Source organism: Microcebus murinus, chromosome 17 (genome assembly GCF_040939455.1).
Source record: "Microcebus murinus isolate Inina chromosome 17, M.murinus_Inina_mat1.0, whole genome shotgun sequence".
NCBI lineage: Eukaryota > Metazoa > Chordata > Mammalia > Primates > Cheirogaleidae > Microcebus > Microcebus murinus.
Window position 1 is genome coordinate 15,898,684 of NC_134120.1, and position 14,368 is coordinate 15,913,051.

Below are 14,368 nucleotides of genomic sequence, written 5' to 3' on the forward strand. Positions count from 1 at the left end.
TGCCGGTGCTGGCTGCCTTTGAACTGCGGCTATTGTAACCCAGAAAACCACATTTAACTCTGATACTGTTTGGAATAAAAGCTCTAAACTACCAAAACATTCTCCCCCTAGAATAAAGGCAGAGAACCAGGGACAATGACCATTCTGCATAGTCACCAATCTCAGGCTGGACTCGGCTTGCCTTGAAGGGTCTCACCGGCAGTGACCTTATTCACTCCGTTCACAGTCAAATGAATGGTACGAATGGGGGAAAAAGACCTTTCTGGCAAAGCAAGGGGATCAAACAGAAGCAAAAATCCTTTCACAGCCAATTTCTCACAAATACTTTTTCATGAGAATTCTCTCCCAGCCGGCACTTCTAGTCTAAGAGAGGGCGTTACCCGCAGGGAGTGTCCTGTTGTTTATGTAAGTTCAGCAGGGTCGAGGCAGGCTCTGAAGCCCCTCGTGCATGAGAAAAGCAGGGCTAAGCTGCTCACCGTTTTCTAGAAGGCCCACTTTCACTGCTTCCTACGGAACAGGAAACAAAAGCCTGTGCAGGAAACCCAACGAGAGGGACATGGGAACTTGGATTAGCAAGAGCGCACTGGACTCTGCTTTAAAGAACTGATCGCACCGAGCCTGCACGTGTGCTGGGTTTTGTGGAACTCTTGGAAGGAAACCACTGAGACCCTCCCGCCTCGCCCCGCACCCTGAGAGGGCAGCCGCGCTCCACCCGTCACCCTGGGCAACGGGTCACTGGTCAGACCACTTATACTCCTGGGCCGCGATCACATTATTACTCAACTCCAGGAAATTAAGAGCTATGGATGGGGACACGGAGCCTTTTAAAAAGGATGTTTCTCCAGGGAATTTTATCCCAAACTCCAAACACCCAATGTGAAGTTAGAGTGAAAACTCAATCTGCTGAGAGGGTGGGGGCTGCCTTATCCACACCTGGTGAACGGTGAAACCTCTGTCACCCGGGGCAGTCAGGGAAGGACCGGGCTTGGAGGGGCTCCCCACAGAGCTGAGCCCTCTACGTGCCAGGCACACTGGGTGCGCTCGAATCCCGGTTTAAGTTTTATGAGCACTACCGCCCAATTTCTGTCTTCGTTCGCATCACTGTCGTTGCGTTCTCCGAGCTATTTATGGCAGCACACAGCATTCTATAGTGTGGCGCCCAGCACCACGCGTAGCTAAGTATATAAAATACTGCTTGTTGACAACTACATGTTTTTGTCACTCACCATGTGTGAGCTCTGGGCAGTTTTTCAGGACTGCCCCACTGCTCTATTGTAAACAGCTGAGGACCATTGGAACCTAGACAAGGAAAGAGAGAGGAACGTTAAGAGCGCTTGAGGCCGTAGAAGCAAGCTATGGTGTGACTTAACGGGAAGCAGGACAGACCAGCTACTGTCAGGGCAGGGATTTCCCCCAGGGTGAGTCCTGAGACACTCTCTCTTGCGACAATATAATATTTATTTATTTTTTTGAGATGGGGTCTTGCCCTGTCTCCCTGGCTGGAGTGCAGTGGTACAATCACAGCTCAATGCAGCCTAGAACTCCTGGACTCAAGCAATCTTCCTGCCTTAGCCTCCCCAGTAGCTAGGATGACAGAGGCATGCTACCACGTGCCCTATTTTTTTTTTTTTCTTGTAAAGACAGGCTGTCTCCCTATGTTGCCCAGGCTGGTCTTAAACTCCCGGCCTCAACCTCCCAAAGTGCTGGGATTATAGGTGTGAGCCATTATACCTGGCTAATATTTAATGTTGGGAGAAGTAAAACTACTGGACAACCTCATAACACAGACTCCGCACTACCTTCAGAAAGGAATCCCACAAGTTTAGCAGACGTAACAACATCTGCAAGGGCTGACAGGTACGGCCTCTCAATTGAACCCTGGAAATTTAAACCCAAAACTACTTTCGGGGGGAAAAAAATAAGATGTGACCTTCAGTCTGCAAAGCAGAAAGTGGTTTTTAAAAAAACCTACAGTAAGTACTAAGGAATTCTGTGACCTGGAGGTGAGCTGTCCTTTAAGTGATCAGTTTATAACCACATGGATGATTCTGCAAAACCCAGTTTTTAAAGGTATACTAAAAAACTGAACTAGAAAAAAAAAAAAAGAAAGAAAAAACAAAGAGAAGACCAACCCTCATGGTTCTCTCCACAAACTGCTCCCCCTCCATCCCTCCGGGCAGAAGCACCTGTTGTCTATCTGTGTGAAGGGCTGTTACTGAACCTACACGTAGCACACCGCCCTAAACAGACTTCCCAGCTTGTGTAGAGAGGCAGAGTGTTCTTGGGCCATGACGGATGCTTGGCCAGAAATTCGCAGGGGGAGAACTGACTCTAACCAGATCCCGTGCTCACCATAAAGTTCGGCAAATCCATTCATAGGTACTCGGGACGTCCCCGTGACAAACTGCAGCAACCGGATACGTTTTTCGGCGTCCATCAATAGCACAGCCTAGGAACAGAGGCAGAAGGTCGTTGCGTCCCCCACGTGACACGCTGCCCATGCTGCTGTAATGTGAGCAGGCATAGCTCCACCTCGTTTATGATGCACTGTAAGACCCACAATGTTGACTCTGAAAACTGAGCCTTTTTTTTTTTATGGCCCACGACAGTACCAGCCTCTCTCATCTTAGAGAGTGACTGATCACAATGTCTCTTTCTTCTTCTGCCAATATGCTAGAATAAATGATATAAAAAGCAAACTCTTTGATGGCATCGAGCTCATATTTCTGTGTGTGTGAACCTGGCCAGTTCCCCCGAAGCCAGTTATAAATATACAGTGTTCAAGGAGCGTCAACCTAAGGGGAATCTGGGTTATGAGATGAGGTTTCAGACTGCAGACACATTCCCAAAGACAACATTTTATAAAAAGGGGGAAAAAACAATCAGAGGCAAGGGTGGGCATCTAAAGCAATCTGTGCTGTGCATCTTACATATCTGAATTATTACTGGAATTGAGTTGGCTTTCCTGGTAATGTTATATTTGAACTGCTATAGAAAAATATCCACTATTGAAGCTAAGTGAGACTTAGATTAGGATTTGAAGATTCTGCTTTCTCTCTCTCTAGACTTCTGTTGGTACTTGAAATATTAACAATAGACATTTATAAATTTAGAAATATTTAGAAGTTAGTGATTTCTTTTTCCTGTAGGTAAATAACCAGGCTTTTCTTGGGTAACAGGTTTTTTAAAGTTAGTTCACCATCTCTTCCTTGGACTAACCTATTCCTATTTCATGTCTCTCCTAAGCTGAACAGAATGCAAACATTGGCCCAAAGATATTAAATTTCATTTGCATCTTTGGTTGAAAGATATAAAGATCAAAATATTTGTTGGAATTTGAAAAAAAATGAAGACAATGACTTCTTACTAGGAAACAGTATCTCGGAAAAGCCAGCCCTGAAGCATGCTTGTGCCCTGGGAAATCACCATTCTTATTTACACTTTGGGACACTAGTTCCAGTTACTTCTGAAGCCAATTAATTCCTTTTCAGAATCATCTTACTCACTGGGCTCCTCCAACAGAAGTCGCTCTAACCAGGTTTTGTCAGGGATCACCTTGCTCAAGCCCAGCTGTCTACGAAAGTGACAGCACACGCATAGCGAGGGCCACCAGCTCAGCCTGCCTCTTCTCCCCCCAGCAGGGCAGGTGCTAACAGACACCAGTGTCAGCACCAGTCCTGAAGTCAGACCGTACGAAGGACACCTGGGAGCCACCAGTTCCGATATAGGTAGAAGATCCCGGGGCGGGGACTGGGCCCTGGAGTTACCTTCCAGAACCACTGAATGACAGGGTGATTCGGGCAGTAGCCATTCTTGTAAATAGAATGCTGTCTCCAGTCGTTCACGTCCACGTCGCCGAGGCCGCACATCAGCAACTGGGACGGAAATTAACCAGATGTAAACAAGGCAGGGTGTGAAAGCTGAAGAATTCACAGTGAGAAATGACCTTTCCTCCGTGCCGGCATTTGGTCATTGTGCAAAGCAGGTTAGCCAGTAATGCGTAAAAACTAACGAAGGTGGATACTTGTTCCAAACTTGACCTGCGATAGCAGGTCACAGGGATAGCACAGGTAATGAGGGTGACTCAATTCTAAGCCTGTGTAAGGCCGTGACATTTCACATTGGAAATAAAAACTCCGCAATCACCTTCTTGACCCCTCGTCTTAAGCACGGAGCTCACAGATTTGCTTAGACACTCCGCCAGCAAACGCACACAACCCCAGCTGTTCCTCCCTCCTGGGTGGTTATTTGTCTGAATATTTGAAAGAATCTCCCTACCCACAAAAGAATTAGTGCTTATGACAGCAAGAACTCATCTCCTCCAGACTGATTAATTCAGGTGATGACAAGTCACCTCCTCTGTCCAGAGGCCAATGAACTGCAGATGTGTGCTAAGGCAGGGGTTCTCTGACTTAGCATTTGGTCTAAGGTTTGCTTTTCTTATTACCTAACTCTCCAACAGGAAAGATTTCCCATGGACAACAGAATATAATATTCCTGCAGAAGTACTAGAATAAAATGGAAAGAGATCTAAACCAGAATCCTGAAAACCTGGTTCCTAGGCCTGACTGTGCCAAAACCTTGCTGGGTGAACCCTGGGTCGTTAACTTCTCTCTGCCTCAGTTTCCCACCTGTACAGTGAAAGGCTTGCAGTACATGATTTCAATGATGCCCAAACCTTGGCTCTACCTGATGCAGCAATTTTCCTTACCTGGTGCCCAGGGCCAAGAACCCAACTCAGTTCAGTGGGTTTATCTGGCACGTTCCAGAACTGCCCTCTCATGGGCAAGGAAACTATGGTTGACTATTTTTGTTATTCTTCACTCCCAAATCACCCCACAAGTCCCATAAGAGACACAAGATAGAATTCATCCAAACTTACGCTCTGGGACATTATATATCAAAGAGAATATTAAAATATCATTTGTAAAGTAGTGGAAAGTACTTTTTAAAAAAATCTACTTTACACAAAGTAATGTTTATAATACAAACCTCCAGCTCATTTTCATCAAAAATTTTAATCAAGTCAATAGGAAGCAGTTCTGTGAATCCCTGAAAGAAAAAAAAAAGATCACCCTAAATACCTTTCTACTTGAAAAAGACAAATTTTATAGGAAGAACAAACTTTTTTGGTTAGCAAAAAAAAAAAAAAAAACAAAAACAAACATATTCTTTACTGATGATTCATACATCAGTGACAGTATTAGGTAACTACAGTTCTAAGAAAAATAGCATCGGTTAACAATACAAAAGTTTTAAAAAACTGTGGAATCTAGAAGGTTCGGGCACCTGAATAATTTTTGAAACCCTATGAAAATATGGGATACTGTAGGCAGGTGGATTCTAAAAGCCATTTATAACACCCTGCTGTGAGTCAGAGTGTCCTAAAACGCACAGGCCACAGATGTGCAAGAGACATGTTTAAAAATAACGTGCCCAGGGCCCGGAGACAAAACCCAGCAGGCGGCGGGGCTGGCGTGGGAGAGACTGAGTGCAGAGAACCGCGCTCTCGTTCCCGGCTCGTCACTGAGTAGTGCAGCGACCCAGGACGTACATCAAGTACAGGTGACTGTGCGAGGGGCGGGCTTAAGAGAGCATTGCGCTTCAGTTGCAAATTCACAACGTGGACGTGGGGCGTTTTCCTAACGGATCTTTTAAGGAGCTACTACTATCAGATTTAGAAAGGGATTTTACTTTTGGTTAAAGTGAAACACTTTTTAAAACGATGACTCCTTCCTTTCCCCTTTGCTGGGGGTCTCTGGAAGGGGCCTGGGAGCATCACCGATATCAAAAACTTGGATCTGGGAAGGGCCTGCTTCATACACAAAGCTGGCACAAGGTGGCCGGCTACAAAATAAAATCCTGGGTTAAGAAAATATGCTTTCTCCAGCGAGGGGTGGCCTGGTGGGAACCTGCCCTTACTCTGTTCAGCTCTGAGTCCTCGGACTTCTTGGACGCTGTCACTGCGGGTACCACTGGAGACTTCGAGACAATGGTTCTAGATCAAGTTTGTAAAAGGTCTTCTTTAAAAAACATTTGAGACAAACAAAAAACCAAGAGAAGCCAAGTAAGATAATACTTAAAAAAAAAAAAAAAAAAAAAAAAAAAGGTGGTGGCACGCCGGCCAACACTCCTGTCCTGGAGGCTGGGCATGGTGCCAGCTGTGAGTCCCGGCCACCCCGGGGTGTGTCCCCACTCCCACCCCGTCTCTCGGCGCGCGGCAGAGAACCCGGCAAGCGCGGCTCACCTCCAGAAAGGCGTTCATCTGCTTCTGGACCCTGTTCACAAATCTCCACTGGATGACCAGGCTGCGGGAGAAAACGGAACGACAGGTGACCACCTGGACCACCGCCAGCGCCCTGCTTTCTCCGCGGCGTCACTGCTCCTCTCCAGGCAGGGAGCGGAGAGAAACCTCTACAACAGCACGGCGCAAAGGAGGGTCTTCTGCCATACACCCACTGTGTATTCTCGAATTCCTTCAAGAAACACTGATCATCCGTGAAAAACCTATAATCTCACTGAGGATTTCAGAAGAACAAGTGATTTCTCTTCCGATCAAGCCTCCCTTCATCAAAGTTGCTTTAGGAATGTAGAGAAAAGGTCACAGGTGTGAACAGTTATGTGTGCATAGCACGCACACACACCTGCATGTGTGTACAAATATTTGTAAAGAGAGTACTTGGCCTAACCCTTCTGGCATCCAATGTGCTGATATTCAACAATGACATAAGCTTCATCAGCAAAACGAATGGCACTCGCACTTTAACAACAAAGGGTGGCGGCTGAACGGTAAGACCTCTTTAGGTAACTGAAGGTCACTGAAACTATTTTCCCTGTGACAGTGTTTAGCATAGAGCAGCATTTATTACAAGGCAGATTCACTCCGGAGTCCATCTAAGGTGTTTTGCTGCCACGAAGGGCTCTCGCCTCTGCAGTGGCTCCACAGTGACAGCCCTCGAGGACCAGCCTGCAGCACAACCCCCGCTCGGCCGTATCAGGCTTCGCTGCGCTGGGCTGCAACTGTCGGCCCGACAGCACTCCTCTGCACCAGGGGAGCCCAGAGCCACGGAGCAGCCACAGATTTCAATCACACTTTTCTCAGTAAAGCTAGCTGAGACCCTGCCTGGCCCCCACCGAAATTGAACCCTGAAAGACGTAACCGCAAAGAATGATGCACGAGACATTATCACACATGTCAGACTCCTCAGACTTCAGACTTTAGTCACCCTGGGCTGGGGTGTTTTTTTAAAACCCATTCACAGTCTGTACTTCCCAAAGGAAGACAATGGTGTCTGCCAGGTCTTGAGGCCAGGAGTTCAAGACCAGCCTGAGCAACACAGCAAGCTAAGACTGTCCAAGTTCAAAATGAGTGTATCAATTAATGTAGACAGGTAAGAATTGGAAGCATCTAACTTCCAAGTTCATTTATTCAGTGTAACAAGTTTTTGATTTGAGAGCAGAAAAAAGTCTGCTATGTAATAGTTCCATTCTTTGTTAGGGTTTTAAGTAGCGATTCTAACACACTCCATTTCTTCCTAAGTAGAAAGGACAATAGGTTTTTCTTCATAGATCACACTAGAAGATGCTAAGACCTTCAGTCGACTGTCTGAATTCAAGACCTATGACCAATTTCAAATAAGAAAGGAGGGCGCCCAAGCTTGCTGAAACAGAGCACTGAAAGCAAATGGAGCTCAGGCCACTGCAGTACCCATAAGATGAGCAGAAACCAGGTCCCGGGAACCCATACCTGCCACGCTTACCTTGTCCCTGGCACCAGGGCTGGGCCAGTGGGGGCAACCTAGCAATCTTTGAAAGATCCCAGAATTATGTGTTTGAAACACATACACACATATATATGGAAAATACAATGTTCCTGGTATAAATGTCCTAGATTTCCAGAAGGACTCATTTTATTCCACCAACTGAGGCTAAGATCCATTAAGGAAAATTACAAATATCAGAAGCGATTCATTATATTTGTACACGCTGAATTCTTCCTATCCATTTTAACTACTTTTGTACATTTCCATTATAGAAAAGAAGTTAAGAGAGAAACAATACATTTTATCTTTGCTGGTTCCTCATTTTACCCCGCTGGTCCTTGACACTGTGTTCCACTGTTGCAATTTTAAATTTTATTTATTTCTTATTTTTTTTGAGACAGAGTCTCTCTCTGTTGCCCTGGGTAGAGTGTAGTGGTGTCACTCTAGCTCACTGCAATCTTAAACTCCTGGACTCAAGTGATCCTTCTGTCTCAGCTTCCTGAGTAGCTGGGACTATAGGCACCGCCACCATTCCTGGCTAATTTTTCTTTTTTCTATAGAGACAGAGTCTTACCATGTTGCTCAGGCTGGTCTCCAACTCCTGGCCTCAAGCAATCCTCCCACCTTGGCCTCCCACAGTGCTATCATTACAGACATGAGCCACCACGCCCAGTTTGCAATTCTAGATTTTAGATGTGAGATCCACACACTCCAAGAGTATCTGCCACACCACTCAATGGTGCACACCCTCCCTTCTTCCTCTGCCCTGTCACAGGGCAGCTCCCTGGAGCATGACACTGTACTAGGTGCACTTTCCATCCCACATCCAGCTTCCCACAAGCCCAAGCCACAAAGGAACCCATATTGTTTTGAAAACTGACCAATAAATTCATACCCATAGCAAACACGAGCTGTTTTGGCAATGTACGTCAACCAAATATACCATTCAATTTATTAAAAAGTTGTAAATATGTGTATACGTACTCGATATATTCCCTTTTGTTTTCATTTGTTACCATTATTTCTGACCCATTGGGCTTCAAATCCACTTGATATGTCTGTAATTACAAAGATAAAACAATAATCACCATCATGAAGTTATTTTGTGTACTATTATTGAGTAATAATGTCTTATTATAATAGGAAGATAAGCAGAATTTATTCAGAGATACTTCCCAGCAAATGGGCTCTGTACACCAGAGAATTTTTAATGAGGCTTATAAATTGTTAAGATGTTACACATTTAAAGATGTTATCATTAAAGGCAAATTATTTTATGGTTATTTATGAGTTTTAATTATTCTTCATGCATTTGCAATAATGGGAAAGAGTAACACCGTTTCATCTGCCATTCATTTATCAAGAAATTAATTATGTTTAATAGAGAAAAGAACAGGGTACATCCAGCAAAACTGCAGAGATCCAAGTTCTAATGCATTTTGTTTCTGTAAATTAAATTTTATGGTCATAAAAAAAGGATGCATGGAATTTCTTTCAGAGAGGCAAACATAGGGACTTTAAAAAACAAAAACAAAGACAGACAGAAGCTTAAGAAGCCAGGCTGAAGAGATGGATTTATCTGTCTTCCCAAGACCTACAGACATTTGCATCAGGACGCCTTCTCCTGGCCCAAGTGCCCGGAGCTCCCCACCTCAGAGCCACCTACGGTCATGAACAAGTGCATCAGCTGACACCAGGCAAGTCCCTCTACGCTGTGGACTAGTCCCAGCCTCACGCCATGACGTATGAAGCCATGACTAGCACAAGGGAAGGGAGAGAGGCTGACCATTCTAGAATGTTTATTCTCACTGTAGACATTTCAGGGAAAAAAGGTGGAAAAATATACCACCTACAACTCCCCTGCTGGAATAAAGCCACATGACTATTTTGGTAGGGTTCCTTGTGCTTTATTTTCCCACGTCTGCCTGGCTGTACTACAGAGCAAACCACGCCAGGGGGAGAGTGTTTTCCAGGAAAAGTGTCAGGGTTCTAACCAGGATGAGGACACAGATTCCGATGGTCACTTCTGGTGGGTCCTCACCCTCCACTGCCGACCCCCAGGGGAACCCTGAGCCCTTCGGACCTGACGCCCACACCCCGTTTGTCCCCGCACATTTTCTCTATGTACACGACTTGTTCCTGGTCACACTGAGGGCTTCTTCAATTAAATCACTGACGGAGTCCCTTTACATTTCATTCTTTACTGGGAAAGGGATCTGGTTTCTCCACCAGCTGACTGAACTTCATTTCCCACAAAGCCAGTTTGACTCTTTACTGTGCCCAGTGTGGATTTTAAACCTGTTGCTGCATTTCTGGTTTCCCTGAAATCCTTCCTTACACCTGGTTCCCCGTTCCCTGCCGCCATCCTCCCGGCTCACCCTGTCTTCTCCCGGTGGCATCTGCTCCTGCCCGGCACAGGGCATGTCGGGGACAGAGCATGCCAAACAGCTTTCACTTGGGGCTGGGGTGGGGACGTTTCCTACAGTAAAACATTTCCAGCTCTCTGCTGGTATTTTTGGAGGTTTTATACCTTTTGTTCTATTTTTAAATAAGCCCCATATTGTATTGGTTTTGGTTTTTCTTTTCCTTCTTTTATTCCACCTCAAAGATTGCCTCGCTGCTCCCTTAGCTGGAGCTTTTCTTTTTTTTTGAGGCAGAGTCTCACTCTGTTGCCCCAGCTAGAGTGTCGTGGCGTCAGCCTAGCTCACAGCAACCTCAAACTCCTGGGCTCAAGCGATCCTCCTGCCTCAGCCTCCCGAGTAGCTGGGATTACAGGCATGCACCACCATGCCCGGCTAATTTTTTCTATGTATTTTTAGCTGGCCAATTAATTTCTTTCTATTTTTAGTAGAGACGGGGTCTCGCTCTTGCTCAGGCTGGTCTCAAACTCCTGACCTTGAGTGATCTGCGAGCCTCGGCCTCCCAGAGAGCTAGGGTTACAGGCGTGAGCCACCGCGCCCGGCCATCTGGAGCCTTTCTGGCAGATCCACACCAGTGACCAATTAATAAACCCAAGCCCAGTCTTGGTACTGAGAAGGCTTTCAGCACAGCTCAGTGATGGTGATGCTAAGATCGAACCTTCCTCCCCTCTGTCCCCCACGGCTCTCTGGTGTTCTAGGCAGGTGACGCAGATAAACGTCCCATAGCCCTGCTATATGCTCCCGCCAGCGTTCAGTCTTCCCTCTTCCTCTGCTCGCCCGGCCTCCCCAGGTGCTGCAGCTTCCAGAGAGCGGCTAAATGAGAGGTCAGACAGGGACAGGCAGGGAGGGGAGAAGGAAGGAGAAATACCCCCCCCCCTTCTTCCTTTGTCATCTATCAATGGTGACAAAGAGCAAACTGAGCCAGCGTGGCAGAGAGTAGAGAAATGGTTCCTTCTACACTACTGCTTGGGGTCCAACCGGTTCAATCTTTTTGGAAGACATTTGGGCAACAGGCATCCAAACTTTAAAGTGCGTATCCCTTTTCACAATAATTTCTCTTTCAGAATTTATGCTAAGGGAAGAAAATTAGTCAAGTATACAAAATATGGATTCTAGGATTACAGTTTATATGTTGCATATATGAATATTCCAAGGTTATACAGGACTGTATGTTTAATTAAATACTGAATGAAACAGCTTAAATGCCTGCCAACAGGCATGGTTAAAAACACATGGCACATCTACAACACGGAATTCACTATAGCAATTAAAACAGTATAGATGGATATTTAATGATGTGGAAAGGTGTCTGTGATATATTAATTTGAAAACCGTATACACACAGTACAATTCCATTTCCATAAAATATATCTGGCGTGTGTGTGCTTAAAGGGAATAATCCTGGAAGGTATTAATCAAAATTTTAATCAGGGGTTTTCTTGAAATAGTGGGAATGACAGATGATATTTATTTTCATTGTACTGCCTTTATTTTTATTATAAAAGTTGACATTTTATTATCAGATAAACTAACAAAACTGGCTTTGAAAGAAACAAAGAAAGGGATCATACTATCCGTGCCAAGTAACGAGGCTGTGGCAATACATCACTCTGTGGGCAGCTGTCCGGTTCTGTGGCTGATCCTGACTGTGGGTTTCTACCCCGGGCAGTGAGGGGAGGGCTTGGGGACGGGCACAGCAAGGGTGGTTTTCAGTTCCGCTCCCTAAGCCACTAGTAAGGGAAACACCCCCCAGATCCGGCCACAGGCACTTCCCAGTTCAAGCACCTGCTGGTGTTTAATTTCCATCCCCCTGGGGATCTTCGCAGATGACGCTTCTGCGGGAAGCAGTGACCGCTGTTCGGATCCCACTTCTCAGCCTGGCCACCAGGGCTGGCTGTCAGATTGCCCCTGCGTTGCAGGAGTGGTGTCAGGCCCATCACAGGCTCAGTCACTGCATCGCTCCGACCAGCAGGTGCCATCACTGGCTGGTCCGGGTAAGCACGCGGCTCTGCGGGAGCGCCGAGGGCTGGGGTGCAAGGCCAAGCGTGCCCGACTCCAGAGCCCGACTCCCTGCGTAGTTTCTCCCGCCGACCTCCCTTTCTGCTCGTGCATCTGTCTACCTAGAGCCTTGCTGTGCCTTCGCTCTGCCCCGCACTTCACACTCCCTCATTTCAGACGTCGCCACCACAGGAGGAGGAGAACTACGTGTCCTCACGACTGAGTGGCAGGTGCCACCTGGCACGGGGCTGTCAGCCCTAAGTGGGCTCACAGTGGCAGTGCGTGTAATGCAGAGGCAGGAGAAGACTCGAGGGGCTCCCCCAACCCTGCCCACCCCCCTACAGGTGACGCAGCCGGGCACTGGGCACGGGTCCCGAGCGTGCACGGCACTCCCAGGAGGCGGCAGAGACCTGGGGAGGTGTGGTGGCTACCAGAAGGGACCAGCAGGAAACCACAGCTGGAGCTGGTGCCAGGACCCAGGCGCCTTCAGCACCTCCTCTGGGTGGATCCTGCCACCCCCGTCCAAGTCCCACCGCACTGAAGGCGCTTCTGCCCCAGCCCCGGCCTCCTGGGCCTGCACCGCCGTTCCTCGTGCTGCACTCTAGGGATCCTACGTGAAGAGCGCTCCCACGCGTCTGGCACACTGCAGTGCTCGCTAAGCGCGTGGGAAGCAGAGAAGCTCCCATTTCTGGGCGTCTACCGGCTTGAGCACAAACCTCTCCCCCTTCCTCACAGAGCCAGCACGACCTCTGAGGCTGGACAGCCACAGAGCGAGTCCTTCCTGTGCCAAATGAAAAGCGCTGGAGTCACACACACCTCCCCGACCTTCCAAAGACGCTTTATGCCATTTGTCTGAGAAGGTGGTCAACAGTTTGGCTCATGCTGGAGTCGGACGGAGTAAATGTCTGTTTTAGACTCCAATTTTGGATGCTGGACCAATACCCGGCCTGACGTGTGCTTGCAAACCCGGTGGCATGTGGCCTCAGGGGGCAGTCAGCACCCTCGCCCCACCACGGACACGCCCCCACCCCACCGTCCCGGCGACATCAAAGCAACCGCACTGACAGGACGGAGGCCTCTGAGTCAACTCTCACTTTCCACCTTCAAATTTCCTTGCTGCGCCCATCTCTGTTCCCACGGGGATGGTTTCTGCCTTTTCACTCGCTCCCAGCATTTCTCCACCTTCCTGTTCGTCATCACTCCCTCAGGAACCTTTGTAGATGCCCCCGACCCCCAGTGGCCACCTCCCTCTGTGACATCTTAACAAACAGGTCCGCAGTGCACCTGCGGGACTTACTCGTAGGGCCACAAACCACTCCGACAGCCGAGATGACTGTCTTCTCCAACAACCAGTTTTTGTCCCTGTGGAGGGGTCATTCCCGCTGAGAATGTGTAGGCTAACCTAGCACAGCCCTGGCCCTAAAGAACTTTCCTGCATGACCGCTGACCACCCTCCCTCCCTCCTGCACAGCTTCTAGCGCCTCCTCGGCACAACCAAGCCACGTGCTGCTTTGCGGAGCGGGGAACAAGGAATTTCTACTTGTTACAGCTCTAAAGGGCCCTCCTCTCGGGAGGGCGTGTGTGTGCACACCAGCACACGGGAATACGGTTTATCCTTCCTGCTTGGCATACGATACTCGTTCAAATGTTGAAATTTCTTCAGTGGAAACGTTCCTGCGAGGTCCCAGAAACAAGCAAGCTCCAAATTCTCACCAATCAGAAAGAATAGAAATTGCCAATTAATGGTAACAGCTGCAGTTTCATGACACGAAGCAACAGCTATCAAACTTCACAGTCTGTTATTTCTAAATTGGGAAAGGAAAAAAGAAAGAGCTCAAAACACTGCATGTCCAGTTCACCTCGTGGCAACTGCACTTGTTCCCTCACTGAGGACGTGACTTTTGCCATCAGGGAGGCAGGGCCTTCCTCCCAGGTCAGGCAGCCGCAGTGCCCAGGCAATGGTTTTGCAGAGGGCTGGGGGAGCTGGGAGGCTTGGACGGGCATCCTTAGTGCCTGTGCTCCCCCCATCAACACCTGTACTCTGAGTGCTCACCACGTGCCAGGCACTGTGCTAACGGCAAGGGCACAACGGTGAGGCGAGGCCCGGTGGGAGAGACAGAGGCTAAACATGTACCCAGACAAACAGTCACCTGTGGTACACGCCGCAAGGCAGGCACGGAAGATACT

General features: G+C 47.8%; 1 protein-coding gene across 5 annotated transcripts in view; it reads right to left on the minus strand.

Annotated features, from left to right (window-relative positions):
• Positions 1 to 14,368, minus strand: part of NEDD4L (NEDD4 like E3 ubiquitin protein ligase) — a 327,232-nt gene that overhangs the window by 8,715 nt on the left and 304,149 nt on the right. For all 5 annotated transcript variants that reach the window (XM_020282099.2, XM_020282100.2, XM_075993837.1 and 2 more), the window contains 6 exons: positions 8,748 to 8,821; positions 6,248 to 6,308; positions 4,993 to 5,052; positions 3,768 to 3,875; positions 2,353 to 2,449; positions 1,227 to 1,299 (listed from right to left, as the gene is read on the minus strand). In XM_020282099.2, the coding sequence (XP_020137688.2) occupies positions 1,227 to 1,299; positions 2,353 to 2,449; positions 3,768 to 3,875; positions 4,993 to 5,052; positions 6,248 to 6,308; positions 8,748 to 8,821 (473 nt within the window). The remainder of the gene's footprint in view (positions 1 to 1,226; positions 1,300 to 2,352; positions 2,450 to 3,767; positions 3,876 to 4,992; positions 5,053 to 6,247; positions 6,309 to 8,747; positions 8,822 to 14,368) is intronic.